At 37.7% G+C, this 21,254-nt stretch overlaps 1 protein-coding gene across 5 annotated transcripts in view; it reads right to left on the minus strand.

The window, feature by feature from the left end:
* Window positions 1-21,254, minus strand: part of cnksr2a (connector enhancer of kinase suppressor of Ras 2a) — a 103,226-nt gene that overhangs the window by 49,407 nt on the left and 32,565 nt on the right. For 3 of the 5 annotated variants that reach the window (XM_059326552.1, XM_059326549.1, XM_059326548.1), the window contains exons 6-15: window positions 18,073-18,192; window positions 14,347-14,406; window positions 13,935-14,003; window positions 12,003-12,149; window positions 10,503-10,615; window positions 10,236-10,390; window positions 8,946-9,035; window positions 6,118-6,332; window positions 5,875-5,979; window positions 1,603-1,654 (exon numbers count right to left, since the gene is read on the minus strand). In XM_059326552.1, the coding sequence (XP_059182535.1) occupies window positions 1,603-1,654; window positions 5,875-5,979; window positions 6,118-6,332; window positions 8,946-9,035; window positions 10,236-10,390; window positions 10,503-10,615; window positions 12,003-12,149; window positions 13,935-14,003; window positions 14,347-14,406; window positions 18,073-18,192 (1,126 nt within the window). The remainder of the gene's footprint in view (window positions 1-1,602; window positions 1,655-5,874; window positions 5,980-6,117; window positions 6,333-8,945; window positions 9,036-10,235; window positions 10,391-10,502; window positions 10,616-12,002; window positions 12,150-13,934; window positions 14,004-14,346; window positions 14,407-18,072; window positions 18,193-21,254) is intronic. The other 2 variants (XM_059326551.1, XM_059326550.1) reach the window with 1 other exon arrangement.

Genomic DNA, 21,254 nt, shown 5'->3' on the forward strand with positions numbered 1-21,254 from the left:
GTGAAATGTGCTCGATGTGTTAAAATGCAAATATAGTGGTGTCTTCTGCACCGAAATGTAAGAAAAATATTTTTCCTGACTATGAAATTATTCTGTTGTGGTTAATTATCTGACAACTCCAGAGATATAAATCCACAACTTGTCTAATAAAGTGAAGTTTTTATTGATATCTCAGCAGATTAACCTTCTGTTTTCATTTGAGTGCCTTTCATCTAATTGCAACAAAATATCATGAATAAATTCCCCCCCAAAAAGTGTAAAACTGGTGTTAATGAGTTGGATTTAAGTCGGCTGAGAAGTTTGAAAATGGATTATAATTTATACGTTGTGCTTTATAAAAACAATCAAACAAAACCAGGTCAATTTGGACCCGGAAGGACAAAAGTTAAATTAAAATGTTGTCCTTATTATAGGTATTTTGGATACACAGCTTATTAAAGACTCATTATAGGAGCTGAGAATGAACTTCCAAAGTAAAATAATAATAATCATCACAACCTTGCTAAAAATGTATGCCGCATGCATGAATACAACAAAAATGACTGAAAAATAAAAAATAAAAAGCAAAAATATCGACATATAAATCAGTCTTTAGTGAGGCAAAAGGCTTAAAAAAATACTGTTTATAATAATAAAAAATAATATGCAAGTTAAAGATAATAATGTAGACTTAATCCTTACAATATATAATCATAAGAAGTACATATTGTTTTTATTGTGAGCCCTAGACAGATACCATGACTTAAAGGTCTATAAAATAGATCCACGATCCAAAAGACAAACCTGCACTCACTCTCTGTCTGGAAAAATAAAAATAAACTCTTCATTTTACAAGCCCATTGGTTCTACTACAGTTTCCTCGAAGGACAGCGCTCTGTAACTGAAGACTGATGGGGAATAAGTGTGTTTTGGTGCTAAATACGAGGGTAAATGCAGAGCTTGTGGTCAATGGAGCTTTTGAAAATTGTAATTTTCCAAATTAGCTGCTGCGATGAGTCTCTCAGTGAGTGCGCAGCAGGTCGGCTGCACACGCAGAAATATTAAAGTGCTTAAAATTGGACTTTTCACTGAAGACGGAGACTTCTCCAATTCTGCGGAGAAGAAATGAGCAATATTTGCATATTAATAGATTCTGGACTAACCGTATCAGTCTCAGATTATTATGCAAAGCAGAAAATTGTCATGTCTTAAATCACGTCTGGATGGGAAATCTGTCTACAGGCTGCACACAATGGAGAGAAAACTTCTGATTATAAGAGAATAATGGGTGGATGTTTATTTGGGTTAATATGGAGATGGTTATTTAATGGAAATTCTAGTGGTTCTGCTTAAAAACACAATGCAATTAAAAGTCTCAGACTTTTGCCTCTAATTAGAACTGAAATACATGTTTTTTTACTTGAAACTTTCGAGGAAATTATTAGCAAATCACAGCCCCGTGAAATAAAGTGTTACTAAGATAATTAGTTCAACTGAAGCAGCAGCTGCTCGCACATTTTTGTACAACGTCCATTAGCTCGGCATCCCTGAGAGAGTGAATGAGTAGCAAGTGTTGGACTGTGACAAATAAAGGAAAACCGAACAGGTGGCTTCTCTGCTTACCTCTATTCTTCTTCCTGTTCTTTGACTGCAGCGAGGACGACTGCTGGTATGTCTGAGAGCGGGGTTGGAGAGGAGAGCGGGAAAAAGAGAGAGAGAGAGAGAGAGAGAGCAGGCTGTCAGGATGAATCAGTGGCCTTTGTTTACTGCAAAGAATCCTGGGATATAAAAGATGACAGATCTTAGTGAGCGCGGAGGAGAGGAGGCAGAAGACACTTGAGCACAAAGGGAAACTCTCTTTCCTTCATTATCTCTCTCCCGCACTCACGTCGGGGTGGAAAGAGTCGACCGCGTGGAGGACTTTAGCAACTCTCACACCTTCTAAACATAGAACAAAGGGAGCGGGAGGGAGGGGGTGGCACAATGGGACATCCAGGTGATGGAGGGAATGAGAGGAAATAGAGCTCAGGGGGCCTCGGGAGGTTTAACAGAAAAATTTCAGTAAGCAAAAACATGAAGGGCAAACATCAAAAAGAGACGGTTTCAAGGTCTGGAGGCACCGTAGCTGAGGGGCCGCCATGTGTTTTTTTAGCCTGTGTTTGTTCACATTTTGGTAACCATTAGTGTCATACATAATTAATTTAAAGTATGCCGAATGAGCCATTAGCAGCTCCTGTTTGCACTGTGCCCATGCATGTAGAGACAACTCTCACTTTATTACTGTGATACTGAAGAAAACTTTAAAACGTGATAATTCTCAGGCAAGTTCTGCATAAGGAGCAGCTTTTTTGTTTTTTGTTTTTATTGTGCTATTAACAATTAAAACTTGAAAAACACAGGTATCTACATGAAAGTATAACAATTAGAATAATACATTTGTAATCAACAATATGTGTCTTATCTATCTATATAGCAAGAAGCGTGTGTGTGTCTGTGTGTGTGTGTGTGTGTGTGTCTAGGGCACATCTCGCTTAATTTCATAGAAAAGTAAAGAAACCAGAAATAAATAACATTTAAGAAGCTGCAATCAAATAATTTGTACTTTTATGTTCTTAAAAAGATCACTCAAACTTTTAAATAATTTGTTAAAATAGTTGCAAGTATTTTACTAACTAACTAACTAACTGATTAATCGAATAATCTTTCCTGCTCTAACCATCAGTCTTACCATCATTAATTAAAAAAACTTAATGAATCATACTGAAAATAAATGAATTAATAAATAAAAAGAAGAAATGACAAATATTTAATTAAAGGGGCGAATTGCCAACTTGGTGCCTTCACAAGTTTTTTACCCTCTTAGCAACCTCATTTCTAAAAATTGAAAACAAAGTGACAAATTTAGTGACTTCAGATCATCAGGGAAAAAGTGGGAAACATATTCTAATTAATCCCTGTGCATGCTGCTCAGAGTGATCACAACCCACAGCTCTCTCCCTCTCCTCTTGCACCCTGTAGACACACAGTCACACAATCGCTCCTGCACAATGATGCATGATGATGTCACCAATATGCAGATGAGTGTATGCAGTCATCTGGTGACTTTTTGAGCTTGTGGCAGCTACTTTTATTGCAAAAAAAGGTGTCAACACTGATCTTAAACCCTTTGTCTGAATGAATTATGTTTCTATAACTATTATGTGATTAAAGTGTGACTTAATCCTGCTAATTTTTCAACTTCTGTTCCGACCATGTTGTGTAGAATTTAATGTCTTTAATAACAATCTTACTTTCCCTAAATCTAAATGCGTCATCTCTCATCCACTTTGCATGTGTAGGGCTGTTGCCTGCCCCCAGTTAAGCAGCATTAATCTGCATGCAGGCACACTGACAAATGTTAAAACACTGCACTCTGGATTTGTTTTCCTCGTAATAGGATTTTTGTTCTATGATTTATGGGCTTTTATTCATGAAGGACATTGGAGTTAATGATATGCTCGCAAAGAGTAAGTCACACTGAATATAAAAATATGTGTTTCATGTCCGCGTGTTGAGATTTAACGAGAGTTTTGACTCCAAGAAGAGGGAGTTTTCGAGGCACCTGTCCCTTCAACTTCAACCCTGACTTTTTAATAGCTCATTTTGAGATGTGACCTCTCCGGACGGGTCAGGTGGGAGCACCGGATCAGCTCTGATGTCACGATATTACACGTGTCAGAGCCTGGAGCTCGGCCACTCGCGGCCCCACGCTCAGCAAGACAGATGACATGGGCCCGCCCACACCCACTGACACGCCATCTGCCATCGCAGCACCCATGCACACTGTAAACACACACACACATGGAAACACATTTAATTTCCAACGAGATGCTGTCAAGATGTATAAGGTCACCGCCGGCCAAACGGACTGTCTGGACCTGAGAGTGCCCGGCTCAGACGGACAGCCAGGGCGGACAGATGTCATGAAAGTGACAGGGGGGTAATAACGAGTCAGCATTCGCTCAGGCCGCTCTTCACTTCAGCACTTTTTCATCTGGGGTAAAAGCTCAAATGGGTTTTTTTCTCTGCATCAAAACAAATCGGAGAGGAAGCCGAGTGTTACCTCATTTAACTAGTTTTCTACTTTGAGGAGGCGACTGAGGGGAAGTCAGGGGAGTTTCATAACCTCGTTTGATCCACATTATGCAACCACATAATGCAATCTTGGAGCTGCTACCTGCAATTTAAGAGAGAATGAGCTGTTTTTTTCACCCTTCAAGTGCTGGTGGTGCACTTTCCGTTGCAATTTTTGGGTGATACGTTTGATGCTAAGAGATGTTGTTGCGCTCTGCATTTCCCAGAGATCACCTCAGTCAGTTACAAAATGTGCTCATTACGTTGATGTCTTTTCCTCAAACTTTCTTTAAAGTGAAACATGCTTTCTCGCTGAAGGAAAGATCGATGCCACCTTTACTTCTATATGGTGATTGTGAAGCTGCAGCTGGTTAGCTAAGCATTGTGTTAGGAGGGAAACTGCTAGTTTAGCTCTCTCCAGGGGCAAAATGTGCCTACCTGTATTTCTAAACCTCACTAATTCATTAACTTTTCGTGCTTAATCTGTTTGAAAACAGTGTTAAAACTTGAAAAATGCACTCAGTGGAAGGCATGGGGGTGGGAGCAGGGAGTGTGGTACCGTCTCTTATAATTGAGCGTCCTGGGTTTGCCTCACTGTTTAAACTTAATGAGGAAACAATAAACAGGACAATAAGTCCCAACTTCTAAATTTAAACACCGTAATTTATCCAATTTATTGTAACACACCTCACAAAATAAAATCTCTCCTCCCAAACAAAGGCGAAATGAATCTCACTTGATTTTCCCCCAAGATGACGGCAGGAATAACAAAAACAAGGATTTATTGATCTTGTATCGTGCCAAACGTTAGTGCATTATAACATATCAGGTACGGAATTAATCTGCAGATTCACCAGTTCAGAACAAGACCAAACATTTCTCTGGATGTCCAATTTTTTAGACGTGACAAAGGCAAAAATATGGCCTGCAACATTGCCCTACAAAGGCAACGTGCAGTAACTAGGAAATCAGTAACAACATGAGTTGTGCACTGTTTTGGGGCCTGAAAGTACGGAGGTTAGGATTCATTTGGATAAAAATTATACTATGGTAAGCCAGTTAACTGTAATTTAACAACGATATGCCAACTATTTATTTGTTGGGACAGCAAACAAACTTTGACGCCACTTTTTCTTGCGATTATTTTGTAGTAATTTTTGCCTTTCTAGGGTAGAACAGACGAGGTAAGGCTTGTTTTTATCCTCGCTGATTGATGGTGTTTCAGATTCGAGTGACCCTGTTAACTTGTGACTTTCAGTTAAATGTGTCGTCGTTGTTGCTTGCATTGACGGCAGCTGTTGCAAAGATGAACAGAACATGTAGATGTCCTTGTAAAAGCCTTTAACTTTACTTTAATCATGTTTAAATGCAAACTCATTTGTGTTTATTAGCCAACAAATTACACAAGTTACTATGACTCCACAGAAACATTCGGCTGAAAGTCACAAGTTAACACAGTCACTCGTGAAACCAAAACACAGAAAATGCTTTTTGCTGTTGTTTCATCAATAAAATAGATTTTGTTGTTAAAGATCCCTACAACGAGAGGTTCTTGAGCGTATGTTCATGAATGCACATAAAAAATATGAGGCTAAAGAGTCCAGTAGTATGTGAAATTAGCTGCGTGCAGACAGATACACACACAAAACAGAATGTATGATCCACCTGCTTTAAGTCTTGAAGCTAATATAGAAAAGTGTGAAACTAAACAGCAGTCGAAACTTTTGTTAAAGACGTAAGAATTTAGGGGCGTCTCGGTGGCTCACATGGTAGAGCGCGTACCATTAAGGCCGTGTCCTTGCTGCAGCGGACCCGGGTTCGAATCCGGCCTGAGGTCCCTTTGCTGCATGTCTTCCCCTCTGTCTCCCCCTTTCTATCTGTCACAATCTAATAAAGCAGTAAAATGCCAAAAAAAAAAGATGTAAGAATTTAAATCTTTACATAGTCAGTTTCAGTTTTTGGGTTCAAACAGTTCCGGCTGTAAATAAAACACATGTAATGGAAAAGACACAATAAGTGACTCACGTGATAAATGGAGGCTGGGTCTCTTGGAGGAGAATCTCTCTGGTTTGCCTGCAGGACGTAGTGGGAGGGGCTTTGGCTGTGGTGGCTCCGCCTCTTGGCGCGTTTGGCCGTGTCATTGGTCCGTTTGCCCGGACGAGCCGTGTGGGAGGAGTAGTCTTCAGCGACGGACCTCTCGTCCATGCCGGACAGTCCCACGTAACGCATCAGAGTCGCTTCTGTGAAATCAGGACAAGATAAAAAAAGGTTTAAGATAAAACCTTAAACTGCACCTAAAGTGTCCAAATAAGACTCATTCTTATATTTCAGTCTCCAGTGTCTTGTGATATTGATCTTTCTGTCTCGTGTTCTTCATCTGCGCTGCCTATCAGAAGTCTCAGTGGGTTAATTAGAGACTACATTAAAAATATATCAATAAAACACAGTGCCCAAAGGTCACATCACTCAAAGAGTCATTAAAATTAAACCAGCAGTGTTTAAGATAAGAAAATTTCAGATTTTGACCTTTAATCACAGCATCATTTAAAGATAATCAGTTAAAATATCAGAACACAGTGAAGTTATCCGTAGAGCCTTCAGATGGGATCAAACCTAAACTGTAAAGGCATTTTAAAGTAAAAGTGCCCTTTACTTTTAGTGCCCCCATCAGGCTGATTAGAGTGGTTTAACACAGAATTTAGTGCTAAAATGTAAAACCAGTCCGTCCATTGTTTACATCAAAACATATGACTGTTACATTTCAGATGAACGTTCTCTGGAGCCTTTTCAGCTCTGCTCCCAAACTGCAGATCAGCCTTCCCAAAGACATTAAATAAAAACATATCACGGTACCCCACATACTATCTTAAAAATGACTATTTTTCTGTTCTTAAATTTCCTTGTATTTAGCATTTCTTTTAAATAATTCTAAAACAAATCTCTTCTTTCTTGTATTTTTTCCCTTTTTATTCTGTATCTCTTGTTTTAAATTATCATGTGTTGTTTATTTGTTTTTAATGTAAAACACTTGGAATTGAAAAATGCATGTTTTGCATGAAAGGTACTATACAATTGAAGTTTATTATTAACAGTAATATATATATATATATATATATATATATATATATATATATTCTTGGTTGTTCGTTTGTTTGTATTTTTCTTTGATACTATTTTTCTTTTTTTGTCTTTATGTATTTCATTTAAATTTTTCTATTTTTATTACCTTGATCTGTTTTCACTCTGTACTTGTGCTGCTGCAACACCTGAATTTCCCCCATGGGGATCAATATAGGAATATCTTATCTTATCTTATTATTACCTCTTCTGTGTAGTTACAGTAAAAGACACTTTACGGAGGTGGCTTGTTATCTTTTCTTTGCTTGCCAATATCAATTAATTAATTAATCAATCACAGTTTTAGTACGGATGCACTCTCTCGTCGACATATGGTCGCTTCTGGCTCCAAAAACCAAGGTGGTGACGGCCAAATTTGAGGCTTCAAAACGATTGTCCACGAACCAACGGTTAAGGTCACAATGTCCACTTCTTTTAAACATCACGTTTATGGTCACTGGATAATTCTTTGAATGTGAAAAATATGAGAGGCACAAACTGGGACTTCTTTACATTATATATATATATATATATATATATATATATATATATATATATTTTTATGCTTCAATTTTTTTTAATATATATGTATATATTTTTTTTTTTACTGAACAGTAATGATGTTTATTTAGCTATTTATTTATTCCTATTTATTCTTTATTTTGTCAGTTATATTGTATTGTTTGTATAATGTATAAAAAGGTTAAATATTATTTTTAATTTATTAAGTTTTATATCTGATAAATTAGCTCTCTTGGTACATTTTCAGAGTGGTGAAAATCAGAGCACAATCCACATAAAAAGGTATATTTTCATCCCAGCTCAAAATAATTACTATACCGGCCACCATGTTGGTTATTGATTAATTTTTGCCTCTAAAATCGGTATCAACATCAGTCTCAAAAATCCCATATCGGTAGGGCTCTTGTTGCTTGGATCGACAAGTGTCAAAATGTAGAATTATACCAACTTTATCAAAATGAAAACACTGTTTTTTGAGAGATGTTTGGTGTGGTGATGGCTTCATATTCCCTCTGCGTGCTACAGTGTCAGCGACAATAACTCCGCTGTGGGAGAACATGTCCGTGCATGTGTGACTAAACCTGTACGACCGTGAGACTTTATTAAATTTGTTCTGCTTCATCGTCCACTGTAGAAAAGTCTTCCATCTTTTTTTTTTCTCCCAACCAACTTCCTCTTCACCGCTCCCACCGGGGGAGGAAACTCTACCTCTAACTACTTCTCTGCGTCTCTCTCTCTTCTCCTCGCGGTTCCCACCCTGTCCTCCCCTGGTTGCTAGGCAGCGGCCGGAGGAAAGTGAGACACCGAGAAGAGCTGCTGTCAGCGTCTCCATGGCAACTGCGTGAGTGATTCAGGTGGAGGTCAGGGAGAATAGTTTTTTTTTTTTGCCGTTTCTGCCTCCTCTCATCCCTCCTTTCCTCCCTCCCGTCTCTCTTTTATTCTCTCTCCCTTCATGGCTGCCTTTCATTTTCTCTTTCCTTTGTACCAACTGTCTACCTTTTTTCTCCTCTCTCCTCATCCCCTCTTATTTCGTTTCTCTGTGATGCTAATCACAGGGAGAATTAGAGGCACATTGATCTCCACACACACACACACACACACACACACACACTGATCTCTTCGTAATACAGGGAGACGGGAACATTTAACTGAATCTAACAAGCTCTTCAGGAGGTGCACACACACACATATGCACGCCGCACGCCGGCACTCACCTCTGCGGCTTTCTCTGCTAAGCTTGGCTGGATCTTCATAGTCGCCCACCCAGTTACACTCCACAGGCATGGAGATGGGCCTCAGCCTGCCTACAAGTACACACAATGACAAAACTTAATAGAGTTTTTATGCTCTCTTATGCACGATTCATGCAAAGTTTTTATCCATACGCACACAGTGGCGCTTTATGGTTCAACTGCTCGTTAACGTTAACATCTAATCAGCCAATCACATATCGGCAACTCGATGCATTTATGCATGTAGACGTGGTGAAGACGAGCTGCTGTGGTTCAAACGACAGACGAGCGTCAGAATGGGGAAGAAAGGTGATTAAAGTGACTTTGAACGTGGCATGGTTGCTGATCTACTTGAAGCGATCTCTAGGGTTTATAGAGATGGTACGGAAAAGAGAAAATATCTAGTCAGCAGTAGTTCTCTGGGCCAAAATGCCTTGTTGATGCCAGAGGTCAGAGGAGAATGGCCAGACTGGTTTGAGATGATAGAAAGGCAACACTAGTCGTGTTTCCATGCGAATTTTGACATGAAATTTTGAAATGTTGCATTACAGAAAATGGGAATTAGGGAAGTATTTATCAACTGGTTTAGAGCAAATAAACAAAGTTGCATAAACGTACTTTGGTCAGAAGATGGCAGTGTAATGTATTGCTGTAGGCTAATCCATCAGTAAACAGGAGAAGAAGTAGAGAAAAAACAACAACAAAAAATAGGTTGCTATTCTATAGAGAAAATGGAGAGAAGTTTCCAGGAAATGGATTCAATTGGGCAACTTATAATTGTTCTTTCATGTCAGAGGAAACAGCTGATCAGTCATGTGAGTTAATATTCGCTACGTCAGAACTTATTCTGAAAAAGCGTTTCCGTCTCCCCTTTAGTGCATTAAAGACCTCAGGCGAGTGTAAAACCTTTTATGCGCATTTTTATTTTTATTTTACCTAATTTTGGTGTTTCCTCGTACAAATCTTCAAAATGCACTTGTTATTATAGTATGCAGAAGACCATCTCTGAACGCACAACACGACCAACCTTGAAGATGGGCTACAACAGCAGAATATCTCACCACCACTTTATTAGGTACACCTTGCAGCTAATAAAGTGGCCAGTCAATGTATTTTGTCCACACTGATTGAGCTGCAACACTTTCTCTAACTTTTTATGAACAACCTCGGGCAGCAGCTGGATTCTGAGCCTCATGATTGTTTTTCTGAAGTGTTTCGATGCAGCAGAATGAGATTGAACTCTCTTTTTTTTTTCTCATCTCAGCAGCGTACCATATGTAGGAGTGGTGCAGTACACGGGCTCCTCCTCTTCTCGCCGGCGAGACTCTTGATCCAGGAAGGAGTTTGGTGACTCAGATCGCTTAGCAACGCTGACGCCACCGTGGTTGCGAGATGCCTCATCTCCAGGCAAGGTTCCTGTCTCATCTCTATGGCAACAGCAGAGGCGGATTTACCGGCAAACAATTGTGCATCAAAGTCAAAGCTCCTCTCTGCTGTCACCAGTTTTACTTTCTGAGAGGAAGAAAAAAAGCACTGTACCTGGGTGTGTATGGCTCAGCAGGCGGAGGGGGGATGTAGAGGTCCTGGATGGCGGAGTTCTTGGTGGGTGTGCCTGAGGGTGTAGCCGAACTGCTGCCTGGGCTTCTGGTCGGCTGCAGAGAGCAAAAATGTATATGATTAGGACAATTAGGCGTTTTTGTTTGTTTGTTTTTCGACATCTGTAATGATTCTGTTCATTTAAAGGGGTAAGTCATTAAAACTTGGATCTTATTTCATGTAGTTTTGCAAATATGGGTGTTGTAAAGGTAAAATATGCAACGTTAACACATTAAAATGTCTCCAAGTGACTATGAGTACTATGTATACCATTAAAGTGTGTCCAAAATGTGAAAAAAAAAATTGTGTTGGCATGTGTTGAAAAAAGTTTTTTAAAAATGGTCATAGTGTAGTATGTCCAAAAATATATTTTAAAAAGCACCATATTGTAGTATGCAATAAATCAAGAAAAGAAAAAAATATGCAAATTGATTATCTTTGACAGTTTGTTATATAAAAAAAGAAAAAAAATCTATATTGCTTCCTTTTTTGAAGTGTTACCAATATCGTAAAAAAAAATTTAAAAAATAAAACTTGGGGGCTACATATTCTATACATATTAAGCTATATATATTTTTACAACCTTTGCATATAACCTCTCTTGTCCTCTCCCCTCTGCTCTGTGTAAATTACCTGTAGTTCAGTCAAAGATTTGTTGAAGTTTTTGTCAAGTGACTGTTGGTGTCAGTCAAGTCATTCATGCAGAATATAACGTTTTTTAGAGGATCTGGTTTGTGGAAATTGATTATTTTTGGTTACATTTCAATAGAGACATTTAAAATAAAGTGTTTTTGATGAAATATTACTTTTTTAAGCTTAGATTTGGTATTTCTTTCTGATGTAATCGTTCATCACATTCAAGTTGCTCATGGATTGTCAGAAATGTGAAAATCCAAAGATAATTTCTGTTTTTACAGTTTCTGGATATGATAAATGCTGTATTTTGGTAATTAAAAAAAAAAAATGAAAGCACATGCCTTTCCAACCTGGGGGCAGACTGGTTGGGTTCAGAGTGTTAAAATCAAATTGGGAGTATAAACCAAATGTAATTCTTAAGAGAAAGCATTGACAAAAACATATAATAAGTCAAAACTGATTCTTTAAAATAGCACGACTAAAGTGGTCACACTAAATGTGATGGTGGGCAGAGAAAAACTGTTGTCCTCTGTGTCCTCCTGATTATGTGGATAATTAGTGTTAATCACGGAGATACATTTCATAATTGGGGGCGCACTGGGAATGTTGGTGGATGGTGCCATCAGTTTCCCCTTCCCATTCGTTCCAGCGTGCTTCAGCTGGCAAACAAAACCATGCTGAGCCACAGTATTCTGACCTAATTACACGCTTTGGCTGCAGTCGTACAGGGAGTGGGAATGCTGTTGAGAGTTATGTGGGCCATCGCTGTGCTTTAATAAAGTCTATAAAAGGTAGAGCCTGTCCCACCTGCAGAGCGAGGGGTTTCCAGCGCATATTCTTCAGCAGAGCAGGGGCGGAGCTGAGCGTGCTCTGTGGACGCTTCTTCAGGGTCAGGGACACGACGCCTTTATCGGCCCTCAGCGAGCCGACCAGGTTACGTAACTGCCAGCCCACCTGTGGATGGCGGAGGGTCAAAGCATCCAGTTATCATCTGCATAATGAACCAAACAATCACAGCATTATATTTATATTCAGCCCTGTAGTTTGAATTCTGTCCACGTCGTGATTGGATCTTGCTTGTTGAGCCTTCTGTGCGAGGCAAGTGGGTGTGGAGGTGGTAAGTCTATCTATAGAGCTTTCATGTGATGTAACCTGCCCTCAATTTGAAAACAAATGCATCTTTTCATACATCTCTATTCTTTTTTTGCCACCGTTTTCACAAAACCATGCCAACGCTCTTTGTTTGTAAGACATTTATAAACAAAACCCGTCCACAAGAATAAAAATAACTACTATGAAAGTCACCAGAAGTTTATTTTTTGTTGTTCGTGGCTCTTTCTTTAGGACATTTTAGTCATTTAGTCGTTGGAGATACTTTCTAATTAAGGCAAACGCGCTCTTTTAATTGCATTTACCTGATTGACCTGTGATCTGATCATGATGCAAGAGGAGGTGCAGAGGACCTGATTACACTAATTGTGATGCATGCTGCGTGCAATTGCACCTTGTAGAAATAAGGGCACAATCTGCAGTGAAGATGTAAACAAGCGGGTCGCCCTACCACAAAAATTCAAGACACATAATAGCTGCTGGCTTCAACTCCTGATTCGATTGACAGGTTGTGAAGTGAAAACAAGATCTCAAGGGGTTTATGAGGATACATAATACATTCAAACAACAACACATAACAACTAACAGTTTTTAAGTTGATATGTTGAGCTTGAAACCCACCAAACTCATGTAAGTCCACTATTCACTCTCTTTTAGCTCTGTTTTTGGTCTCAACCATCTTCTGATGGAAATGTCTGGTTCTTTAGCTGCTAAATGCTCCACAATGTCCACTGTCTAGTCTCTAACTGTGTCTGTCTGATGTTTGTTGCTGAGAAGGTAGTGTACAGTGAGTTCTTAGAGCATTATTTTGTTGAAAAGGAGAGCTGTGAGATGGAACCAAAACAAGCAAAAGGACCAGAAAAAACAAAATATTGAATTGAAAGACGCTTTTGGACCACAGGAAGGATGTTTTCAGGCCCGGTGTGAGTTTTGCCGATGTGAGCCTCTAAGGACATCATGTGAGAGGCAAAGAGGCCGAGCAGAGAAAAGAAGAGTGACTGAGTAAGAGGCCACCAGACAAGAGTAAATCCCGAATCGGATTTTAAGAGAGCTTACCATAAAAATAAAAAGGCTGCAGATAGACACTAAGCTGGTCTTCGTGCTGTTGGACCTATGTTTTATTAGCTGGCTTGCTATGCCTTGTATTGCTGCACTTGTAGACCTGTTGGTTTTTGATCATCAAATATGTAATCATCAAAAATGCACGTGTACAGCTGTTCATAGTTACAACACTGGTGTTTAAGGTAAATTGCACTTTGAAACTCTAAATCACAAAAAATGTAAATGTTTGCATGATATTGTTTAGATTAGTTGCAATATCTATTTTTACAAAAGCAGCAAACTATTACAACCATATTATGATCTTTAGAAACTGTAGTTTGTTTTAACTATAGGCCAAACTCTTCAGTTGTAAATGCTCATATACTGAGTTAAAAAAAAAGACAGAATGGTCCTTTAACATGCTTTATCCCGATTCAGCAGTGATATTTAGATTCACTCTTCATGTTGAGTTCTAGAAGATTTAACACTTTGTCCTTCTGCTGCACAGCATCTATAAATGAACATGTAAATAAACACTGAAGTTATTTTAGGAACATATGCAGCACAAACAGACAATAACAAACCCACCACAGTCTGGTGATTGACTTGGATGACTTCATCTCCTGCATGGATCTTCTTACAGCGGTCAGCTGGAGACTACAGAGGCAGAGGAGAAACAGACGACTATGAAATGATCCGAGCTTATTGATCGCTGCATGCCAGTGCGGATAGTTTTTTCAACACACTGTACTTGAGCTGGCTGTAATATAACAGAGGGAAAGCCTTGCACAGTCCCTATGGAACCTGATATGCTGTTATGGATCCAAAAGTTTGACAGTTTTGCAGAGGAAGAATCGGTTTTCTATACACTCCAACCCTTCCGGGCGTGGTGGGGAATCCACTTCATTGGTGTTTTTTGGATGCAGTTTGTTTATGTCAAGGATTAAACAAAGTGCTTGGCTGTAGTTTAGTTTGAAAATGGGATAATAAAGCCTCTTACCCCCTCAGTAGTTCCTGTTATCACGTGGAGGCCGTCGTAGGTTGACTTGATGTACATTCCCTGCAGGATAGAAGGAAAGAAAAGGCTTCAATTTAGCTACTACACCTTTTCTGAATCCTTTATTAATCCCATTAGGTTCACATTTCAACAACAGCAAGTACCTGAAGGTCAAATAGCTACAATTCAAACATTTCTTATGACCTCCTGTTGCCCGAGAAGCCAAAAACACTACAGGTTCAAGTGGCAGCCTGATTAATGTTTATAAGCTGCATCTAAAAACAGACAAACTGGATAAGAAGCAGAATATATGAACTGTAAATTATTCTCACACAATCATTTTAACAGCTTCAGCCTTCCTTAAATACTTATTAAATAATGTTTTTTTTCTCTTTGACTTACTGAATCAACATTTTGAACCCCAAAGAAACATTCTAACACAATCACGCTCAATGACGAATTTTATATGTTGCAAATTAGAACAGGAGGCTAACATTTAGTTCTATATTTATATGCTAAATATATTTGACCTTATCTCAGGTTTTACTTGGCCTATCATCAAACCAAAACTGGCATGGAGTTTCAAACCGATACGTTAGAGGGAAGTTGACTGCGAAGTTGCTACGTTTTTACGTCATGCCGACACTTTCGTGGTCTCTAGAGTGTTAATTACCAAAGATTTATATATATTTATATCATTTTTTTCTTTTCATGAGAAGGAGATTTTCTCCAATGTGCAATATCTGTAAAAATGCAAAGTACTCTCAGGAAAACAAACAACATGCCAAATAATAGAAATGTATGTATAGAATGTATAGAACCTATAGAATGCATGTATGTGTCTTATTTTTTATATTCTTTATTCTGTTTTTTATATCTGTGTGTCTGTATCTTGAGCTGCTGTGACGACTAAATTTCCCCACTGCGGGATAAATAAAGTCATATCTGATCTAAAAATGTTCAATGTTTGTCTTAAATTCTTACTGTCTTCTTTATACACATGTATATGTGTAAATACACTAAACTAACTGTTGATATGACTCAAAATATAACTGGGAGATTCCTAAAAAGACATTAGGTTTGGCTGGATACATGCAGCAGCTACAGAGAGCAAATGAAACCAGAGAACAGCCAAATGTCAGTGAATTAGCATTAATTAGCTGCAGCTGATGTAACATGCCACACATGATGTCTGTCGCTGTAACCAGAGACGCTGCTACCTACATGTCTCTCACTGCTCTCAGCTAAAAAAAAAAAAAAAAAAGTGTGAGGACACATGACATTTTTGATAAGAGATTTGTTTGCAGAGGAGCTTAACAATCTAGATTTTTTGCCAGCCGAGTCCTGGATCCAAATTGGAAGCAGCTAATCTCTATCTGACACTGTCACAAATCTCTCAATGTGTTGGAAATTATAACTTGTTAAAGCAGTTTATGCAACAATGACACCGATATCAGGAACTAAAATTCATTCCAAAACCATCTTTTAAAAAAAATAAATTATAATTTAGAGTTATACAACTTTATATTATAAATCCAAAACTCTTGTTGGTTCTTTTTGACTGGTTTATTGGTTCTATGTTTACAAAAGGATATGCTTTCTATCTTTTCTATCGTTTTTTTCTTCATAAAGTATTAAAGCACTTATGGAGATTGGAACTGTACATTCTGCCATAAATCAACTATGTTTGGATGTGAATAAAACATTTTCTGATCCATTGAAAAATTAGATTTTCTTTAAATAAAAACCTATTTTTTGTCAACTGATTTGTATATTATATGTATTATTCCATTTATCTAAATATTTATTGCCCCGTTTATTTAGATCAGGAGTTATTTCCTCACCATATTTATTTCATAAGCTTATTTATGTATTTATTTAGTATTGATTGAAATGGCCAAAGAGCACACACTACTTGACCTCCATATTTATATTGGAAAAGAAAGAGTCATCTTAGAATCAGGATCGTCTTAAATTCTTGCTAAGAACAGACAGTTTGTACTTGTAAAAGTAGAAACAAAAATCCTGAAGTCCTGAATTCCAAATGTAAAAGTATACTTTTATCAGCAAAATCTACATATAGTATCAAAAGTAAATGTACAATTATGCAGAATGGCTTATTTAAAAGTGTCATATTATCATTAGACATTATAGTTAAAGATTTTATAGCTACTGAAATCATTTATAAGCATTTTAATGTTTATTTTAGATGTGTTGTATTATACTGGGTGGATAAGTAGTATAGTGCTGTGTTATATCATATAAGCATTTTATATTTTTCAAGGTAAAAAGTAACTATAAACGCAGCAAAAGTAAAATAAAAAGGGCCAATATTCCCTCTGAAATGTAAAAGTATGAAGTAGCGTAAAATAAAAATATTCAAGTTAAGTACAAGTATGCTACAACTGTATTTAAGTACTGTATGTGGTGTAAGAAGTACTCAGATCTTGTACTTAGTAAAAGTAGAAAAAGAAAATTTAAAAATATAAATGAAAAGTCCTGATTTTGAAATTTGAAAAAAGTGTAATTATGCAGAATGGTTTCTTTTAAAGTGTAATATTATTATAAAATATTATAGTATAAAGATGTTATCACTACTGTATGAGCATTTTAATATTTTATTTTATTTTATTTTTGGGATTATACTGGGTGGATTAGTAGTATAGTGCTGTGTTATATCTGCTATATATTTTTCAAGGTAAAAAAAAGTAACTATAAGCGTGAAATAAATGTAGTAGAAGTAGAATAAAAAGTAGACAATATTCCCTCTGAAATGTAAAAGTATGAAGTAGCATAAAATAAAATACTCAAGTTAAAAACAAGCATGCTTCAACTGTATTTAAGCAATTTCCACCACTAGTTAAATGTTCTTTACCATACAATAAAAACACAGAATCATACCATTATACACATACAAACAGCAGACAAATATAACCTAAATAACCACTAATAAAAAAGGGTGGATGCCAGTTTATAAGATACTTAACCCATAAGAACCCATGGTGACACCCATGTAACAAACACTTTAAATCTTCCAGAATCTCACATATTCAGCTTTATGCTTCACATTAACTCATCAAATCCCTAAGCAACGTATATTCAACACCCTGGTGTGGTGGTCATGTGACTTTAACAAGAAGTGACTTCTCCAAAATGTGGCTGTGACTGGAAACAGAAATGTGGAAAAAGTAGCTAATTTCAAAAATTATATTTTTTGTTACGAGGCTAAATTTAAACCCATTTAACAATTCTAATTCATTAATAGGGAACTGAACAAATTAAAGTCACAATTTTGATATATGTTATGGACATGCAAACAAAAAGGCAAATGGTAATTTTAAAAAATGTATTATTGATTTATTCTTATTTTGTAACTTAAAAACAAATCTGAAAAATAATTTATTGTTAAACAGCACTATTAATGTCACAATTTCGATAAATGGTGTGGAGATGCAAAGATAAAGGCAAATTTGTGTTTCTGTAAGCAGAAAATGTGGTTTAAATTTTAAAATAAGATATATCCTAAACATAAATACAATAAACGTCCAATGTAACATATATATGTCACATCACAGATCTTTGACATTTAGGGGTAGTATTTTTTTTATTTTTTTTTAAACATCATAAATATGTTCTATGTGGTTCACTTGGTCTGTGGTATATCCCCCATAATTGTCCTTTAAGGATTACTGGGTCTGGGTTCTTATGGGTTAAACACAGAATAATTACCAGGCCTTCAGAGGGTTTGATGTTGGTGAGGTGAACCAGCTCAAGGTGGGCCGACTGGGAAACCAGCGGGTCCGATGACACACACACAATGTGCTCACACACCTCCGACAGAGTCTTGCACTGGAGAGAAGAAGAGGAAAACCAGAGCGGACGCGTAACCACACACAGAGCTTTTATAAATCGGCTTCAGCCGGGGTGCTTTATTAAGAAAACAGAGCTGGAAACAAAAAGAAACAACCTGTTTCTTGTGTTTGTCACAATAAAAAACCACAAACACCACAGCTTCTGTTTCCTTATTAGAGGTTTACTCAGAGTAAATAAGCATATTTTCCCTCCTAATCTAAACACAATGGCTCAAATTTAGAGGCTGCCACTAATAACCGGGGTCAGTTCACTTAAATTACACAAAGAAAATGTATTTTCTCACTTGCATGAAGAATAAGTGTTTAGCTATGCAGATAGTTTGGGTTTTACTCATCCAGATATCTGTCTCAACACCCATATATTGGAGGTGAATTTAATTGGTGGTGCCCACAGCAGTGAAAAATTAAACAAGCAGAGAGAAGACTCCTCACAACATGGTGTCGACAGTTTTAGGGACCATTTCCCTGCTCGGAAGCTGCTAGAATAAAAACAGCTGACAGCGGGTTTTTCCGGATAATTCACAGCAGTGGCTCCTGAACTTTTTAAAGAAACATTTGCAAAAAGCTTCCTGGATATTTATTTAATACTTTAAATGCCAGTTTTGCTGCATATGTTTTATCTAACCCGAGTCTGGACAGCTTGTTCCTCCGAGGAATTCAGAGTCACAGACTTTTTTCGCAGCAGACGTTTTGACAGGAAGAGCACAGATGGAACTAATAACATTAACAATGTCTCCGTTCCAGCCATTACTGCAGTGCAATGCAGTAATTAGTGATTGTATTAGCAACACCTGTGTTTGACAAGTCAAAATGACAACTGTGAGAATGGACAATTAAACTCTAGCTGCACCCCCGGTTAGGAAATCACTGATCCAGAGTGAGGGCATGGACATACATGTATGAATGCAGCAATGGTGGATAGAAGTGGCCAGTGTCAGTTATTTGCTACTGGTTGAGGCTACGACTTTGCTGATCAAAGTTTCACCAAACTCCATATGGAAATTTGCAAATTTGCTTTGCCAAAAGTAGCAAATGTTTTATTCGCGCCTTTGTTCAAATAGTATGGAACTAAACGGGAAGATGATATTTGCCAATGTTGATTTCCAACAGCTTCTCCTACATAAACAGCAGAAGAGGTTGTGTGTCAGTACCACATATTACGGCACTTAGGTACGTTCGGGCTCACGTTTCACGGCACATATATACCATCGTGGCTCGCGGTACAACGGCGCATTCTAAAAAAAACACATACGGTCCACGGTTGTAATAAAAGGCTGCAGTTTCTGTGGATTTATGTTGTAAAACCACTGACCTAGGTTTAGGGCAAAAAACTTCTTGGTACGGCATTGTAAAAGACAATTTAAAAAGTACATACATGTAATTAAATGCCGGAAGTGAAGTAGTTACAAGGGTCATGTGACTGCCACAAGATACGTAAAAAACGTAAGTTACGTTCATAAAACGTGATTCACATAACTTAAGGTAAAAATGGTTTACTTTTGCTTTCACAAGGTACGCAAGCTCCGCTCTCCTGGGTGAAAGTGGGCGTTTGTTTGACCCCTGCCTCCAATTAAACTTGGGAATCAGCCCTTTTAAACTTTGCTTGGCTGTCTGTCTCTACTACGTCGGCAAGATGGTGGCAGGCGCATTACAGCGGGCAGTGAAATACAGAGACATAGCTCGTTTTTTTACAGACCTAAATAAATGTTTTTGAGAGGAGAACAGGCTGGACCGTCTGGGCCCTATCAGTGATTTTTTTAAGGAGATAAAGTAATGACTAAAGTAATAACTTTATGCCGCCTCTAAAGACTCAAATATACTTTTTACTTTTAACCATGTGCACACAAATGCATGACGTCATCCTTGCGTATCCTGTGGTGGCTTCGACCGTTGGTTGTGCCTGTCCTCTGAAAATGAATGCTACATGCCCAGAATACGCAATATGCATAAAACTGCTCAGAGCAGTTTAGGGTTATATGGTGATGAGACCAGATCCGACAACATCGGAGAGCTGCTATAACAATGGCGTGAGGTTTTGAAAGGTCTGAAGACAGATTATAGTCAGGTGCAAATATAGTTTAACCCTAAAAAAAAGTCTAACAAAAGGTATCTCAGTGTTTTACAGTAGTATCAAAGTTTACCAATTTTTGACTCCAAGAAAAGCCCCATTTTCATAATGTATTCCTCCTAGACCACAAATGCTGGTGCCTGATACATGTTTTGGTCTTGTAATATTCTAATTAGCATATTTGCATGATAGATAAGTGATTACAAGTACAAATATATATTAAAGCAATTGGTTACATGCTTATTTATGCGAAAAATAAGTACAATTTCCCTTGATTAATTGGATATTTCTCCTTTCTCATATCGCTTTGCCTAGTGTTGGTGGCTTCCTGCTCATCTTGGACGCCATCTTGAAAATTACACATTTCTAGTGGTCAGACTTTGGTAAACTTTTAGTATGTTATTAAGGAGATCTAATACTACAAAAACAGCTGAGAAACCTTTTGTTAGAATTTTTTTAGGGTTGGGTGTTTTTTTTCTTCATAAATGCACCCACCTGTTAATAGATCAAACCTGCATCTACCTGCATTTGTATGATTTGTGGTTGCTGTTGCAGAGCAATAAACATGCATCACCATGTTTTATTCGAGTCCTTACTTTGTCTAAGTTAAGGCTAATACATACTCCACAAGAACAGAGAGATTTGTTCTCTCTCCCAGAGCTGCAAGAACAGAATGATGTCATTCTTTTCTTGCAGCCCTGGGAGAGAGAGCACATTTCTCTGTTCTTGACACATCATCTGGGCAGAACTTTTTTTCTTGTGTGGTGTCCGAGAACTATTGTGTGATTGGTCAGAAATATGAATTTGACGTGTGCTGCAGTGGGAGGGCCCTATGATGACTTCCCAGGAGTTCTGGACTTGATTTTCTCATGAAGTATGAAATGTCTTGGCCAGAACTAACTTTGTTCTTGTTCTTGCCACCTCGACAAAATGAACAAATTCCTCTGTCCCTGAGTATGAAATAGCTTTTA

This window comes from Centropristis striata, chromosome 23 (genome assembly GCF_030273125.1).
Source record: "Centropristis striata isolate RG_2023a ecotype Rhode Island chromosome 23, C.striata_1.0, whole genome shotgun sequence".
NCBI classification, from domain to species: domain Eukaryota; kingdom Metazoa; phylum Chordata; class Actinopteri; order Perciformes; family Serranidae; genus Centropristis; species Centropristis striata.